The sequence below is a fragment of the Octopus bimaculoides genome, chromosome 24 (assembly GCF_046866305.1).
Source record: "Octopus bimaculoides isolate indiv1 chromosome 24, ASM4686630v1, whole genome shotgun sequence".
Taxonomy (NCBI): Eukaryota; Metazoa; Mollusca; class Cephalopoda; order Octopoda; family Octopodidae; genus Octopus; species Octopus bimaculoides.
The window spans coordinates 27,557,685-27,575,909 of record NC_142951.1 but is presented as its reverse complement, the minus strand read 5'-3'; the positions used below and the strand labels follow the sequence as shown (position 1 = coordinate 27,575,909).

The 18,225-nt window shown below is 38.7% G+C and overlaps 2 protein-coding genes across 2 annotated transcripts in view; one reads left to right on the top strand and one right to left on the bottom strand.

Moving 5' to 3' along the window:
* LOC106877441 (protein limb expression 1 homolog) overlaps window positions 1-1,634 on the bottom strand; it is a 40,688-nt gene extending 39,054 nt beyond the window's left edge. The window contains exon 1 of the mRNA XM_089340906.1: window positions 1,515-1,634. The gene's annotated coding sequence lies outside the window, so the exon portion shown is untranslated. The remainder of the gene's footprint in view (window positions 1-1,514) is intronic.
* Window positions 1,635-7,555: 5,921 nt separating this feature from the next.
* On the top strand, window positions 7,556-16,232 carry LOC106877442 (uncharacterized). The gene is made up of 6 exons (XM_014926343.3): window positions 7,556-7,735; window positions 9,067-9,302; window positions 9,734-9,887; window positions 10,925-10,991; window positions 11,854-11,960; window positions 16,148-16,232. The coding sequence occupies exons 1-6, from the start codon at window positions 7,699-7,701 to the stop codon at window positions 16,189-16,191; spliced, it is 645 nt and encodes a 214-aa protein (XP_014781829.2). The 5' UTR covers window positions 7,556-7,698; the 3' UTR covers window positions 16,192-16,232.
* Window positions 16,233-18,225: the final 1,993 nt, after the last annotated feature.

Here is an 18,225-nt window from a genome sequence, read left to right as displayed (position 1 = left end):
AATAATAATAATAGCCAGTGCACTCTGTAAAGTGGTTGGCGTCCGGACGGGCATCCAGCCATAGGGACCACGTCGGAGTAGACGTTGATGGATGACGCAGTCTTCCGACACGTCGTATCCTGTCGAACACTGAACTTCAGCCAACATGGAAGATGGACATTAAGTGATGATGATAATAAAATAACTGTTTATACATACTCACAGACACACACACACGCGCGTATACACCTGTCTGTCTGTTTGTCTCTAAATATTCACACATATATACATCTCTGTCTCTCTCTCTCTATATATATATACATACACACACATATGTATACATACATATCTATCTATATACACACACATATATATATACATCTCTCGCTATATATATATACATACACACACATATCTATCTATCTATCTATATACACACACATATATACATCTCTCTCTCTCTCTCTCTCTCTCTCTCTCTCTCTCTATATATATATATATATATAACATACACACACATATATGTACATATCTATCTATCTATCTATATACACACATATATATCTCTCGCTCGCTCGCTCTCTCTCTCTCTATATATATATATATACATATGCACACACATATATATACATATCTATCTATCTATATACACACACATATATACATCTCAGGCTCTCTCTCTCTCTCTCTCTCTATATATATATATATATACATACACACACATATATACATATCTATCTATCTATATACACACACACATACGAGTGCCTGTCTTCACTGAGTATAGTTTCTTTATATATATATATATTCCTACATGCATTACAGATAATAAAGTAATCAGAGACAAAATGCGTTTATGGAGCATTATACAAACATACACACACACACACACACACACACACACACACACACACACACACACACATACACATATATATATATAATGCTCCATCAATTCAATGGTTTCTTATTTACTGAGATGATGTAGTCAGGACACAATAAAACCCACCAACACTCGTCTTTTTTCTGATCGATGACATTTTCCAACTCAATCAAACTTAAACGAAACCAAAACATTAAAAACACAAAACGTAAAAAATGAACAACTGCTTCATCATTATTTCGTTCTTCAACGACGAATTGCCTTGTCTTCCTCTCCATACAACACAGATCAAGCACGGATCATTCTATATTTGTATAATTTGTATTCCTATTCCCCGACACACACACACACATACTAATACTCACACACACACACACACTAATACACACACATATACTAATACCCCCACACACACACTAATATACACACACACACACACACACACACACACATATACACTAATACCCCCCACACACACACACACACTAATACCCCCCACACACACATACACTAATACGCACACACAAACTAATACATACACACACACTAAATATATTATTATTCCAAGGCAACATTTCCAGGCTGACACGTCTTCAACGGGTTAACATTCGTCGTAAACCGAAACAACGGATAAATGTCGACGTCCACTTACCTAAAAGAGTGAAATTTCGTCGCTACAACTTGTATTTATCCGCACATTTTGTATTTGGTTTACATGTTGTCATCCAGAGTTTTTTTTAGCTGGTCGACATTGCTTCTGTCTTGTTTTAGTGGAGGTCAAGGGGTAATGTGCACTAGTTACGTCTGTTCGCACACACAACTTATACTCTTTCTTCTTTCACCGCCGTCCCCCTACACACTTCCTCTCTGTTGTCTCTTACTCTTTCTTCTTTCACCTCCGTCCCTACATACTTACTCTCTGTTGTCTTTTACTCTTTCTTCTTTCACCTCCGTACCTTCACACTTACTCTCTCTTGTCTTTTACTCTTTCTTCTTTCACCTCCGTCCCTACATACTTACTCTCTGTTGTCTTTCACTCTTTCTTTCTTCGTCTACTACCACCACCGTACACACATAGATACAGCTCTCTCTCTCTCTCTCGATCTCTTGTTTCTTACTTTCTCTTTCTTTGTCTACTACCATCACCACCACCACCACCATCATACACACATAGACACTCCCCCTCCCTCATGTTTTTTACTCTTTCTTTTTCTCCGTCTACCACCACCACCACCACCGTACACACATGTAGACATGCATCACACTCCCCCAGTCTCGCTTTCTTTGTCCGACACCACCACCACCACCACCGTACACACATATAGACACACATCTCCCTCCGTCTTTTGCTTTTACTGTTTCTATCTGTCTTTCTCTCCCCTCTCTTGCTTTTCCTATTTCCGTCACTCTCTCTATCTCCCTTTCGTGTCTTTTACTGTTTCTTTTCCCACTACCACCACCACCACCACCACATATAACCGCGCCCCCTCTCTATTGCTTTTTACTCTTTCTCTTTCCTATACTACTGCTACCACACACACACACGCACACACATACACATATTTGAGTGATCTGCGAGACATAGCAGCCAAATCTCTTTCAAATCAGACGACACAGTCTTAGAAGAAAAAAAGACGTTGCGTAACGTAATGTGAGCTTCATTTTCTTCCCAATGTTAGAAACAGACTGGATGGCAATGGCTGGATTGTCCTTCATCGTAGGTTTTCCTTCATCAGGGCTGACCTAGGGCCAAACGACCATTACAACACCGCCCTCTCTATTTTTTCTTTCTCTTTTATCATCAAATAACCCGCAACCCTTTTATCTCTCTTCGTCCTCTCTCTCTTATTCATAATTTTCTCACACCAACACTCTCTCTCCATGTCTGTTGCTTTTACTATTTCTATTTCTTTACTATCATATTACTCTTTAACTCTCTCTATCTCCTGCCCTCTCTCTCTCTATCTCCTGACCTCTCTCTCTCTATCTCCCGCTCTCTCTCTCTCTCTCTCTTAGTTTCCTTTTCGCTTCATTTCCGAGAAACTACTCCCTCATTCTCCTGCTTCCCTCTTCCTTCTTCCTTTTACTCTTTCTATTTCCTTAATATCAAATCACACTCTTCCTTTCTCCCTCTCTCTCTCTCTCTCTCTCTGTCACTCCCCTTCCTTTTCCACGCTTACATAGCTCTCTCTTACCACTTCTCTTCTGACTAACCATTCTCTCTATTTCCTTACTCTTTCTCCTCCTCGTCCCTCCTAATGCTTTCTTTGTTTCTTTCTTTTCTTTTTCTTTCTATTCTCCCGGACAATAAAATGACTGAACGGAGGACTGTCCCGTATAGATTCAAAATACAGCTGATGTCGTCTTGATCTTTTTATTCCTCCTGGGTCGATAAATTAAGACACTAGTCACGTACTCGGCCGACACAATCGACTATAATACACTTCTTTCTTTTTCTCTATCAGCTAATTTATTTCTCTGTCATTTCTTCTCACTCTCTATTGCTTCTTCGCTTCTTCTTTCCTTTTTCTCTTTCCATCCCATCTTAGCCGTTCTCACCTACATTCACTCATTTTGTCTCTCTCTCTCTCTCATTTATATTTTGTCTTCTCTCTTTCTCTCCTCGTTTACTTCGTTTTCTCTCTCTTCTCACATTTCTTTTCCTCTGGCTGGGATCATTTCTCACTTATCTTACTCTCTCTCTCTCTCTCCCCTCAACTTTTTTACTTTTTTAAAGGTCTCTCTTTGTCTCCCTCTCTTCACAACTTCCAACCATTGATTTCCATCTGTTTGTGTGCGTGTGCGCGCGCGTATCTCACTTGCTCTCACTTTTTCTCTAACTCTTTCTCTCTCTCCCTCCCTGTTTCTCTTTCTCTCTCTCTCTCCCTCCCTGTTTCTCTTTCTCTCTCTCCCTCCCTGTTTCTCTTACTCTCTTACACACACATATGTACTCTCTCACATTTATCTCCCCTGTCTGCTAACATCACTTAGTACAGTCTGGTTCTACAACTTCAGCTGATTTGTCTTCATTTTTGTTTTTATTAAGTCTCAGATGTGAAACGAACGATCTGCTTCAGAATAATCAAGCAGACAACGTCTATAAATAAATATAATTTTCAACAGCACTGTATATCGTTCATGTTATTTATTGCCATTAATTCAATACCAGCATTCGCATTAAGAATGTTTTATAGCAAATCGATCCAGTGCTTGGCTGGTGTTTTATATCATCGACTCCAGGCAAAGTTGTCCTTAACGGAATTCGAACCTAGGACGTTAAGGGCCGTAAGGGCATTTGAACCGTTTCGTTTCTATCATCTTTAGTCCTAGATCAGTCCTCGAAAAAACTTATGATTAAACTGTTTGAAAGACAACAATAAGCATGCCTTACACAAGTGTAACTCCCCTCTACCGACATTGTTTCTTCGTAACTTTTCAGAAAATCGGGTATTTTCCAGTTGAACTTTCTATAAATACCTTTCAGATGGTGTAGATTACGATTATGTGCGAATTTGATGTGGAAAAAATGGTGGGGAGGCGCGCACACAAACACAGTGACACACATAATATATATATCTACAAAATTAAATTTGCAAAATATTATGTGATGTATGTCAGTCGGTATGTGTGTCCGCGCCAATCAGTTTTTTTTTTACATTAAATTCTGATACTATCGTAATATACACCAGAAAATTTCATTGAAAAATACCCATTTTTGTCAAAGTTATGAGGCAACAAAGTCGAGGGACATACTTGTATAAATAAGCCAATAAATAAATAAAAATTCCAACCGTAGCCATCTGTCTCCCCCCCCACACACACACACCTCAGACATAGTGTATCTAGATCTACATTATATAACTCTATTCTTCCTCTTTTCTAAGATATTACGGTTAGAAAGCGTTTTATCATAGATTTACTCGAACAAGTCCGAACTGGTGCTAAATAGCAACGAAACCAAGTGATACTATTCTGCTTCTACCAAGCTACACTTAGCATCTTCGTCGCAATGTCTAGTGTTACAAATCTTCTACTCGGTATCAATTCAGACTCAGTGACATTCTCGTCATAAATTCCAAGCACTGTACCAGCTGCGTTAGTTCCTATCTTTTACTTACACCCAATAAATTCTTTATACGAATCAGCAGGGAGTTTCCACACTAATGCATTTGTGTGTGTGATTGTGCATGCACATACATACATATGTAAGAAGTTAAATTCATTCATACATACATACATACATACATACATGTACGTATTTTGTGTATCTCTGTTACTCTTTTACTTGTTTAGTCGAGAAAATCGACCCCAGGACTTATTCTTTGTAAGCCTAGTACTTATTCTATCGGTCTCTTTTTGCCGAACCGCTAGATTACGGAGGCATAAACACACCAGCATCGGTTGTCAAGCAAAGTTGGGGGGGAGGACAAACACAGACACACAAACATATATACACACACACACACACACACATATATATATATATACATATATACGACGGGCTTCTTTCAGTTTCCGTCTACCAAATCCACTCACAAGGCTTTGGTCGGCCTGAGGCTATAGTAGAAGACACTTGCCCAAGGTGCCACGCAGTGGGACTGAACCCGGAACCATGTGGTTGATAAGCAAGCTACTTACCACACAGCCACTCCTGCGCCTGTATGTGTAGATTTTATTTTTATATATGATCTATAATTTATTTCTTTATTACCCATAGGGGGGCTAAACATAGAGGAGACAAGCAAGGACAGACAAACGGATTAAGTCGATTACATCGATCCCAGTGCGTAACTGGTACTTATTTAATCGACCCCGAAAGGATGAAAGGTAACGGTCTAAAGACGATAGAGAGGAAATGAGAGACGAAGTGAGATGTGGATGGGAGAAGGACGTCAGAACATCAGAGCTGGTTGAGAAAATTCGCAATTTTCTGGACGAAGACCGTCGTGTGTCTATAAAGACAATAAGTATACAGTTTGGAGTTGGTGTGGCAACTGTACACAGAATCATTCATAAAAGTCTGAACGTGTGCAAAATTTGTTCCCAGGGTGCTCATTGACGAGTAATCTGGTAACCATTGATTTAACAGAGATAGGCATGAAATCTGTCCCTAACCCTCCCGACAGTCCAGACCTTGCCCTCTGTGACTTCTGGTTATTCCTCAAACCGAAGGGGAACATCAGGGGCTGTCGTTTTGAAGACGAAGGAGGCCGTGACAAGAGTTCTGAACACCTTTACTTTGAAAGAATTCCATGGCTGGAGCGCTGCAACAAATGCGTTGATGTCGGAGAATCCTACTTTGAAAGAGTTTAGAGTTTCGTACTTCTTTGAAATTTATAAATGTCTCACCCGAAAAAAGTCTCAAGACTTCTGGAATGCACCTTGTTCATTAAACACTTTAGAAAAGCAAAAATATAAAGTTTTTTTTTTAATATAAAAACACATCACAGTGCAATAAATTGATTTTTACTCGTCTACTAGCATTGCTTGATAAGCTATTGTATATTGTTAATCATTTTAGTTGTTTCACATACCTAATAGCAGATTGTCTAGTTCCCCATGAGAGATATTTTGTCAGCTTCACAAATATTGCAGCGTTTGTTGGTTGTAAAAAAAGCAGTAAAGTATATTAACAATACGATTTACATTTGGAACAAGATATTTTAATGTAGCGCCATATCACTTCAGTCAATAACTTCGGAAAATGTTTTTAGTGCATGAGAACAGACGATTTGTTATTTAAGGGGTTTTTTCTTTTTGCTTGTTTTTTTGTAACTTGTTTATTTTCCTGAGTTTCATTTTGTTTGAGATTATGTTGCTTTATTTTTATACTTGGTGTCAAGGACTTCCGATACAAAACGAAAGCAATGTAATGATCACACAGGTAATAAAATTTTAATTTTTGGTGGTGGGTGGGTGGTCTTTGGTCAGTAAGTAGTATTTCCTATTTGCTTTTATCTAGAAATCAAAGGAAACCATTACTACATGGTACCGGGTTCATTCCCACAGCGAGGCACCTTGGACAAGTGTCTTCTACTATAGCCTCGGGCCGACCGAAGCCTTGTGAGTGGATTTGGAAGACGGAAACTGAAAGAAGCCTGCCGTATATATGTATATATATATATATATATATATATATATATATGTACGTGTGTGTATATGTTTGTGTGTCTGTCCCCCCAACATCGCTTGACAACCGATGCTGTTGTGTTTACGTCCCCGTAACTTAGCGGTTCGGCAAAAGACTCCGATAGAATAAGTACTAGGCTTCCAAAGAATAAGTCCTGGGGTCGATTCGCCCCCAATGGTTAGGGTAGCGGACTCGCGGTCATAGGATCGCGGTTTCGATTCCCAGACCTGGCGTTGTGAGTGTTTATTGAGCGAAAATACCTAAAAAGCTCTATGAGGCTCCGGCAGGGGACGGTGGCGAACCCTGCTGTACTCTTTCACCACAACTTTCTCTCACTCTTACTTCCTGTTTCTGTTGTGCCTGTAATTCAAAGGGTCAGCCTTGTCACACTGTGTCATGCTGAATATCCCCGAGAACTACGTTAAGGGTACACGTGTCTGTGGAGTGCTCGGTCACTTGCACGTTAATTTCACGAGCAGGCTGTTTCCGTTGATCGGATCAACTGGAACCCTCGGCGTCGTAAGCGACGCAGTGCCAACAACAAATGACTGGACTAAACTAACTGAAGCTGACTATTCACGAAGCAGGTGATTCGGAGTTATTTCCCTGTTACTGGTTATCTCTTCCGGTGTCACCGAACTCACGTTGTCTTCATCGATGCAATTACTTTCACCAATTAATTAGTTAATCTTATACCTACACGAAAATGCCCAAATACAAGCTGAAGAAGATTAAACTTGCAGGTATCAGTCATACAGCACTCACAAATTTCTCTTTTTATTTCATTTATTTTCAATGAGATTCTTTTTTTTCTCTTAATTCACCACGCGATCGACTAAATCTAAAACCACGTTATGTTTATGTTGTTGGCATGTTTTATCAAATTTGTATTTGTTAAACTTTTGTCTCGAATCTGTAACACTGTTTGTTTTTCGTCGTGTAAAATGTAAGATCGTTGTTCAACCTCATTAACCCCTGAGCTATTGAACAAGAGCGGCGTAATTAAAATTGAAAACATTTTTAGGTGTTAATTATTTTGTTTATCGTTGCCAGTGGGAAACAGCAACGTAATTAAGTACTTGTTTCTTTTTTTTTTCATCAAATAAAACGGCATAACTATGATCATTAGAGATTTACCATAGTATTTTAATATACTGCTACATGATTTGCGTATCTAATGGATTTTGACTTTTAAAACTAAACATATTCAGAATCTTTTAATAAAAGAATGTTATCACCGACAAGACCCAAAAATCTCATTAAAAATTCGACGTCTTTCGTCACTAGCATCAGTATAGAGACAAAATTAATTAGATCTATCGTATGTTGATATTTTATTACGCTGCTTTTCTCTCATTTTCACCTGTTTTTAAAACTATCTTACAGAGCTTGTTTTAATTCAAAGCGATTTGGAGCTAGAGGTTTGATACCAGGGAGTTAAAAACCAAACATAGTTGTGGGCAAAGACGGACACAAATGACCAATATATTCCTATAAGGCATCTGAAGTGTAAATGAAATTATAATAGAAGAGATTACTCTACTAATTTTGCAATCTGTTGGGAGGGTCATCACGCCAGTAATAAACACACACTAGTTCAGTTACATTTCTTCATTAGTAAGTAAAATCCCTCTACACATCTGTGTAATTTTTCGTGCAATTCCACCCACCCGTTTGACCGTGAATCCCAAGACGAGAAAGAATCGCCCATGTCAAATTAATATGTATAGATATATACACACACACATACTCTGGGCCAATCTAATGACCTGTTTTTACTCCACAAATTCCTTCTTCCTTGTACCTAAGTTATAAATCATTACTATTGATCAAAAAAGAATTAGAAATTTATTGGGGTATTTGCGATGTGATTGATTGATTGTTTCTTCTCCAAATTTATATTTTTGTGCGTCTGTTATAAATTGCTATTTATGAAAGGGGAGTAATATTTACATAAAAACTTAGTTCTACTTTACCTTTCTTTACCCATTCCAGCTAGCTGGCTGTGGCCTTGCTGGAGCACCACATCACTTGTTTCATGTCATTCATGTTTGTTCGTTCATTTCTTGATCAGAGTACGAAAGAAAATCCGAGGGAGACCTCTCAATAAACGGAGACGAGGTACAGTTGTCTGAGGCTGGTGCAGATGTGTCCGATGATAGCGATGATGCACCTGAAGAGGTGACCTTCAGCACGAGTAAGAAAGCCACATTGGAAACGGCACGGCAGGTGCATGAAAATCTCAGAGATATTAATGAAAAGAAGAAAGAGAAGAGAAAGCGAATTCAAGAAAGAAACACACGGCAAAAGGTTATTGTTTTTTTTAAATATTTCTTGGAGTCTTTTGTGTGTGTGTGTGTATTTAAAGCTAATATCAAAATGCTGAAACTTAAGAATAAAGGGACACAGGCCTGAGGTATGTGGTGCATTGCTGTACTTGAGAAGACCCACACACCACAACAGAAATGATATCCTAAGGTGGCGAGTTGGCAGAAACGTTAGCACGCCGGGCGAAATGCTTAGCGGTATTTCGTCTGCCGTTACGTTCTGAGTTCAAATTCCGCCGAGGTCGACTTTTCCTTTCATCATTCCGGGGGTGTCGATAAAATAGTACCAGTTAAATACTAGGGTCTGATGTAATCAACTTGCCCCCCTCTCCCAAAATTGCTAGCCTTGTGTCAAAATTTGAGTCCAATGTTACAGATAATTGTTTTGTTTCATTATAATATTTCTTCTTGCAGTTAGAAAAACAGAAGGCAGTTCAAGTATTAGACGAAAAGTCTTCAGAGACTGGAACTGTTTCAAAGACAGCTGTACCACAGTTGCCAGCAGCATTTAGTGATGATGATGATGATGATGATGAAATTGATGATGATGATGAAGAGAAACAAACAGGTATAAACCATAACTGAATACTCATATAACATCGCAAGTAAATAAGGGAGCTCTCAACGTGGTCACTCAATCTGCAAGAAATAGCAGCCAAATCTCATTTGTATCACACACCCACCATCTTAGTAAAAGACATGTTGGTTAATGTGGTCTTGGGTTCTCAGGTGGACGGTCATGATTGGATTGTCTTTGATCATAGTCCTATTCAATCAAGGCTCCTTGTGTTATACAAGAACAACATCACACCATGGGAATGTCTATGTGGTACCTCCTTACAGCTTGGTGAACTGTGCCTCTCTCTGGTACCTCCTTACAACTTGATGGACTGTGCCGCTCTGTGGTACCTGCTTACAGCTTGGTGAACTGTGCCTCTCTGTGGTACCTCCTTACAACTTCATGGACTGTGCCGCTCTGTGGTACCTGCTTACAGCTTGGTGAACTGTGCCTCTCTGTGGTACCTCCTTCCAACTTGATGGACTGTGCCGCTCTGTGGTACCTGCTTACAGCTTGGTGAACTGTGCCTCTCTGTGGTACATCCTTACAGCTTGGTGGACTGTACCTCACTGTGGTGCCTTCTTACACCTGAGTGGACTGTACCTCTCAGTGGTACCTCCCTACAACATGGTGAACTGTACCTTTCTGTGGCACCTTGTTACAACTTGGTAGACTGTACCTTTCTGTGGTACCTTCTTACAGCTTGGTGGACTGCACCTCTCTGTGGTGCCTATTTATAGCTCAGTGGACTGTACTACCTCACTGTGGTACCTCCTTTTAACTAGGTGGACTGCACTTCATTGTGGTATCTTCTTGCGGCTGGGTACACTGTACCACTCTGTGGTACCAGCTGACACATAGATTGTTCCAAACTTATTCCTACTTGCAGCCAAGTGGATTCTGCCAATTGCAGTAGCTGTTTCATTTCAGGTTTGACTTGACTATATCACTCTATTGCATCTACTTTTAGTAATGAACCATGCTGACAATGGTTGTGGTGATGGTGGAGAGAACAGCCTAAAAACATTTAATTTTATTAATTTCAGATAATCCGTCAGATAGAGAAGATGAAGTGGAGTTTACAGAAGATGAAAATTTCATCCCCTTAACCAGGTCTTTATCCTCTTAAGTTATATCTTATTATAATGTTGTTGTTGTTGTTATTTATGATTATTATTATTGTTGTTGATGTTGTTATTGATGCTGCAAAGAGTAATCTGCCATTTCGATTGTGTCCCTTCATCGGAGAGACTGAAAATTAGCTTTCAACTGTTAATGACCTGTAGGGACACTGTATTTTGTTATGCAACCATGATATGCTTCAAAGTATATTAAACGTTTTTTTTAACTTAATACTGTGTTCTACTGTGTGAAATGCAGCAGGATTTGGAAAGATGGTGGTGATGTTTGAATGTTTACACTAATAAAATACACCATTTTGAGCGTGGCCGTTGCCAGTACCGCCTGACTGGCCTTCGTGCGGGTGACACGTAAAAGCACCCACTACACTCTCTGAGTGGTTGGCTTTTAAGAAGGGCATCCAGCTGTAGAAACTCAGATTGGAGCCTGGTGTTGCCATCCGGTTTCACCAGTCCTCAGTCAAATCGACTAACCCATGCTAGCATGGAAAGCGGACGTTAAACGATGATGATGATGAGGCGGCGAGCTGGCAGAAATGTTAGAGAATGCCGAGCGAAATGCTTAGCGGTATTTCGTCTGCCATTATGTTCTGAGTTCAAATTCCGCCAAGGTCGACTTTGCCTTTCATCCTTTTGGAGGTCGATTAAATAAGTACCAGTTATGCACTGGGGTCGATATAATCGACTTAATCCGTTTGTCTGTCCTTGTTTGTCTCCTCTATGTTTAGCCTCTTGTGGGTAGTAATACTGTGTCAATTTGTATACTGGAAAATACACTAATTCTTTGTTATGTGACCATTCAGTGATGACCAATATTTCTTTTTTCATTCTTCCAGAGGAATCAAAGTCGTTCCATTGACAAAAAGGATTAACAAAACAGCAAATTCTGCATTAAACTTTCGGCAACAGTCTCTTTATGGTAACAGGATTAAAAGAGATTCTGGTAAGAGGAGGAAATTTAGTTCTAATGGATGTTGTTGTTAATTTCTTCTCTGTCTGTTCATCCATTCCACTCTTGCTTTCTCTCTCTCACCCCCCCCCTCTCTCTCTCTCTCTCTCTCTCTCTATATATATATATATATATATATAACATAATTAAGGGATCAGCAAATATTTGCTTCATATTTGCTGATCCCTTAATTATGTTTATAAATATATATGAGCTTTTAAATAAGTTCTCCACCAATAATGGTGCTTACATACCGATGGGCTTGGTAAAAATTATTAATTATTAATTGATTTATTAATTAATAAATTGATAATCCTTTACCCTTTAATTTGTAATATATATATATATATATATATATATATATATATAACTGGATAATTTCATAGTTTTTATTTATTCCAGTGTCTGAAGTTTAGGTGTGATTGTTGAATCTTGCTTTGAAATTTCCCTCTGTGAGACTCATACATCTCTTGGATGAAACTGTATTATTAGCGTTTGTGGAACTTACTGTGGCTTCATAAATAATGGCCTCAGTCATACAGGCTCCATTTAGCGGGCACAAGTCATTGTCACTGCAGGAACAGCTGGCTTCCTGTTGTTGTGTTTGCATTGTGTGTAATTATGCTTTTGAAGTATGGGGTAGAACTAAAACTATATACGTGTGTGTGTGTGTGGAGGTGTATAGTCTAGTGCAGTGGTTTTCAAACTGTGGTCCGCGGACCACAGGGGGTCCGCAAGGACAAGACAGGGGGTCCGTGGACAGCAAATACTTTTTATGGGCAATTTGATTTTATATATGGTTTTTAATCGAAATCTTTTAATTGACAATAAACCTATTTGTTAAATACTGTTAAATAAACAAATGTAAAAATATATGTTATTTTAAGCAAATATTTATGTATAAATTTCATAAGCGTTTATAAGGTAAAGCCTGAAATATAAAGGGGTCCGCAAGTCAAAAAGTTTGAAAACCCTGGTCTAGTGGTTAGAGTGTTGCAGGTAGTCATGGCTAGAATGTCTTTGGTGGTAAAGTAAGCCTGAGACATAATTAGTCAAAACAACTAACAAGAGACATAACTAATCGGAATTTTGAGACAAGATAAAGGAAAATTTATGGTGAGAATTAAACAGTGTGAACATTCTCATTCAGTTAAACAATTAGAATATGGAAAACCCTGATACCACCACCACCACCATCATGATCATCATCATCATTCTCACCACGACCTTGATTATCTATTTGTATTCTGTATTCCTTGATGACATATTTTCTTTTGATATTTCAGTGATTAAGTCTTTTTTTTTTTTTGCCCCTTTTGTTTGCGGTGGATCTCCCTCATTAATTCCGACAAAGCGTGTCCCAGCTGTTCAGTGAATGAAACCACCTGGTCATTGTTTTAGAGTGTGAATGACTAATTATTATTTCATGAGTGCTTGTACTCTTATCAGGACTCCCATGTAGATTCAGGGCAACAAAGTTTTGAGTGTGTGTGGTCTGAGAAGTCTGGGCCATTTGTGTGTGTGTGTGTGTATATTGTGTGTATATTGTGTTTGTGTGTGTATGTATGTATATATATATGTGTGTGTGTGTGTATGCATGTATATATGTATGTATATATGAATGTATGTATGTATGTATGAATGTATATAAATGCATATATATACGTGTATATATATATATATGGATTACAAGTACAGTCTATCTTATTTCTTTATTGCCCACAAGGGGCCAAACATAGAGGACAAACAAAGGGATTAAGTCGATTACATTGACCCCAGTGCATAACTGGTACTTAATTTATCGAAAGGATGAAAGGCAAAGGCGACCTCGGCAGAATTTGAACTCCTCCTCCTTTAATGTCTGTTTGGCATAAACTGGACGGTTTGACAGGCACTAGCAAGCCAGAGAAGTACACCAAGTTCCAGTCTGATCCGGTTTGGTCTCTCCAGATGGATTGGATGTTCTTCCTAATGCCAACCATTTTACAGTGTGTGCCGGGTGGTCTTAACGTTTTAACAGCACGAGTGCCGCCTAGTGGCACTGGCACGAGTGCTTTTTACGCAACTCCAGCACAGGCCAATCCACTTCATCAGCAGGGGGAATGGCCTTAACACTTCTGCTGTGGAGGATAGGATGGATCTTCTTGAGTACAGCGAAACTCCAGGTAATCACAGGTACAACCCATCTTGGATTATAAGCCTATATGTACAAGTATTCCATCAACACATAATCCCATGGCACTGTGTGTGACAAGCCTGGACCGTTGAATCACAGCCACATCCTATCCTCTGAGTTTCCCCAGTTCCCATCTCCCTATTTTTCAATCACAACACTTGGTTTGACCCGAGTCTGTGATAGAAGACATTTACCTAAAGTGTCAAGTATGAACTTTTAAACTGATTGGCCATTCCTGAACCCATTTCTATTAAACAGCAGCAGCAACAACAACAACAAATTTTCTTTTTTTTTTTTTTTGAGTTGTCTGACAACTTTCTGTCATCCCTCTAATATGAAGAACAATAGATGCAACGAGAGGATGAGAATTCTTGGTAATTATTTCTCTGATGATACCCACACACACACACACACACACACACACATATATACACATATGTATATATATACATGTATGTATATATAAATGTGTATGTATGTGTATATATTAGTCAGGTCAATTGTTGGAACAATCGTCTCTCTCCATTTAAGTTATCATATCTTAGATGTAGGTCGAAGCTGGAAGGGCTGGGTGGGTGTCTGTCTGCTTGCAACTACTTGGGCATATTTGATTGCAAGTCATGGCTGTATATTTTGTTTTGTAATTTTGTGTCTGTCTGTCTGTCATGTATATATTTTATGTATATTTATATATATATAAAAATGTACACACCATATAGTGTGTGTCGTGTGGGTGACACGTAAAAGCACCCACTACACTCTCTGAGTGGTTGGCGTTAGGAAGGGCATCCAGCTGTAGAAATTAGATTGGAGCCTGGTGTTGCCATCCGGTTTCACCAGTCCTCAGTCAAATCGTCCAACCCATGCTAGCATGGAAAGCGGACGTTAAACGATGATGATGATATATATATATATATATATATATATATATATATATATATGTATATATATTGGTGAGACCTTAATTTTATGGGCGCAGGTGTGGCTGTGTGGTAAGTAGTTTGCTTACCAACCACATGGTCCCGGGTTCAGTCCCACTCTGTGTCACCTTGGGCAAGTGTCTTCTGCTATAGCCTTGAACTGACCAAGGCCGGAAACTGAAAGAAGCCTGTTGTATATATATGTGTGTGTGTGTATGTTTGTGTGTCTGTATTTGTCCCCTCCCCCAACATCACTCGACAACTGATGGTGGTGTGTTTATATCCTTGTAACTTAGCAGTGACTGATAAAATAGTGCTAGGCTTACAAAGAATAAGTCCTGAGGTTGATTTGTTCGACTAAAGGTGGTGTTCCAGCATGACCGCAGTCAAATGACTGAAACAAGTAAAAGAATATATATATATATGTGTGTGTGTGTGTATGAAATATATATGTATATATGTTTATGAAATATATATGGCACCTTGGTCAAGTGTCTTCTACTATAGCCTTGGGCCGACCAAGTTATATATATATATATATATATATATATGTATATATGAGTTATATATATATATGTATATGAAATATCATCATACATCCATTTTCCATGCTGGCATGGGTTGGACGGTTTGACTGAGGTCCGGAAAGCCAGCGGCTGCACCAGGCTGCAATCTGATCTGGCAATGTTTCTACAGTTGCATGCCTTTCCTAATGCCAACCACTCCGAGAGTGTAGTGGGTGCTTTATATACATATATATATATATATATATATATATATATATATAAAGCACCCACTACACTCTATATAAATATATGTATATGATATATATATATATATATATATATATATATATATGTATATGTATATGAAATATGTATGAAGTGTGTGGTCTTGATATCTTAAAGACTTTTCCATTTCTCCTGAATGTCAAACTAATACACCTGCTTGTCGTTCCCTCACCTGTCTCTGTCTTTTGTTTCCTGGACATTTGCACCATATATATATATATATATATATATATATATATATATATAAGTATTAAATTCTTTATTACTATAATGAATTTTCTCTTCTATTTACAGCAAAAGACTACTTCATGAAGAAAACGAAGAAAAGAGCAAGATAAAACACTTGAATAAATAAACACTTTATATTTGTAAAAAGAAATTCATTTTTATTATTCGTTCATTTTAATTTTTACCGTCTCTTCACCTCCTTTGAAAATACATAAAAAAATCTCTTTTGGTATGGCTGTGTGGTAAGATGCTTGCTTCCCAACCACATGTTTCTGGGTTCAGTTCCACTGCATGGCACCTTGAGTTTCTGACTATAGCCTTGAGCTGACAAAAGCCTTGTGAGTGGATTTGGTAGATGGAAACTGAAAGAAGCCTGTTGTATATATATATGTGTTTGGGTGTGTTTGTCCTCCACTATGCGTGACAGCTGTTGTTGATGTGTTTATGTCCCCATAGCTGAGTAGTTCGGCAAAAGAGATCGATAGAACAAGTACCAGGTTAAAAAAAATAATAATAAATGGTACAGTTGATTCATTCGACTAAAACATCTTCAAGGTGGTGCCCCAGCATGGCCGCAAGAAGATATCCTGGCAACTTAAGTGAGAACAACTGAATGTTTACTTGGTGGCATCAAAAGAATTGAAATGCTGAAAATCCCTGCCCATCCTGTCTCTAATGGATTCAAATCCACTCACAAGGCTTTGGTCGGTGCGAGGCTATAGTAGAAGACATTTGCCCAAGGTGCCATGCAGTGGGACTGAACCCGGAACCATGTGGCTGGTAAGCAAGCTACTTACCACACAGCCACTCCACAATCCTGTCTTTTTTCAGATAGTGTATCTACTACTAGTTTATCCAATGTGTCCTTCCTATTATTAGGAAAATAGTGTGATTATTTGGAAGATTTGATTGCTATTTCTTAAAAAGTAGGGCGACATCGGTGATTGACATTCGGGAGTTGTCGCCCTTGGAGCCTTCGCCGTTTACGTTACTGTTCTGTTGATTTGCTGGACAACCGGTATTAATTTGTTTACTTTCGCGTCACTTAGCAGTTCGGCAAAAGAGACCGATAGAATAAGTACTAGGCTTAAAAGAATAAGTCCTGGGGTCGACTTGTTCGACTGAAACCCTTTCAAGGCGGTGCTTCAGCATGGCCGTAGTCAAATGACTGCAACAAGTAAAATAATAAATGAATGTGTATATGACTGAACGCAGCGTCTCCAATTGTAAGTAGTTTTCGTAACTTCATATTTTCCGACGCTACTCTATCTCTTTCTCTTTCTCTTCCTCTATCATTTTCCCCCCTCTCGTTCTTCCTCTGTTACTACTACGTATCTCTTTTTTTCCGCCTCGTACTTCCTCTCTTTCTCTTTTCCTCTCGTTGCTCACCTATTCTTCTACTTCCTCCCTTTGTTTCTCCCTCTACCACTCTTTCTCTTCCCCTTACACCGGCATGGTCACATGCTTCCGGTCAATAATCTTTTTCTTCCTTGGCTATCGCCGAGCAAACACGCGAACTACCTCGTCCCTACTTTCAAGTTCGTGCCTCACAGCGTTCATACACAAATAATTTTTCTCGTCTGGCCGTAAAGCTTTTTCTGTTTGTTTTCCTGTCTTGTTTTGTGTCCGCCACTACATTTCTCCATGGCAAGATTTAATTTGTGTATACAAATTTAATTTGCAGTCCATGGGAAGAGCCGTTTTAACGATGCGTCCTGCCCAGCTCTTCGAAACGCCGGTGTTAAAATGGGGGTAGCTGATGAAGTAGAATGTTCTCTATGTGGCTTGTGTGTTTTCTCGTCTACGTTTTGTTTGCAATGTCCTGTACCCAGATATGCATCTATACATACAGGTGGATGTCGGTATGCACATACCTGTACGTATATATGCATATACTCATTTACTATTTGTTTATATATATATATATATATATATATATCACAATGGTTTCAAATTTTGTTACAGAGGCAGCCATTTTGAAGAAGGAGATGTGTCGATTACATCGACACCAGTATTCAACTGGTATTGAATTTATCGCTCCCGGAAAAATGAAAAGCAAATATATAAACATTGATTAGAAAAAGAAAAAAAAATTCAAGGGAAGCAATTTCAATTTGTAATGTTTTGAATTACCTCCCTTCGTA

Excerpts from the sequence above, each read along its gene's own strand:
- LOC106877442 (XM_014926343.3), top strand. The coding sequence starts at position 7,699 with ATGCCCAAATACAAGCTGAAGAAGATTAAACTTGCAG. Across the intron at positions 9,888-10,924 it reads TGATGAAGAGAAACAAACAG|ATAATCCGTCAGATAGAGAA; the intron begins GTATAAACCATA and ends TATTAATTTCAG. Across the intron at positions 10,992-11,853 it reads AATTTCATCCCCTTAACCAG|AGGAATCAAAGTCGTTCCAT; the intron begins GTCTTTATCCTC and ends TCATTCTTCCAG.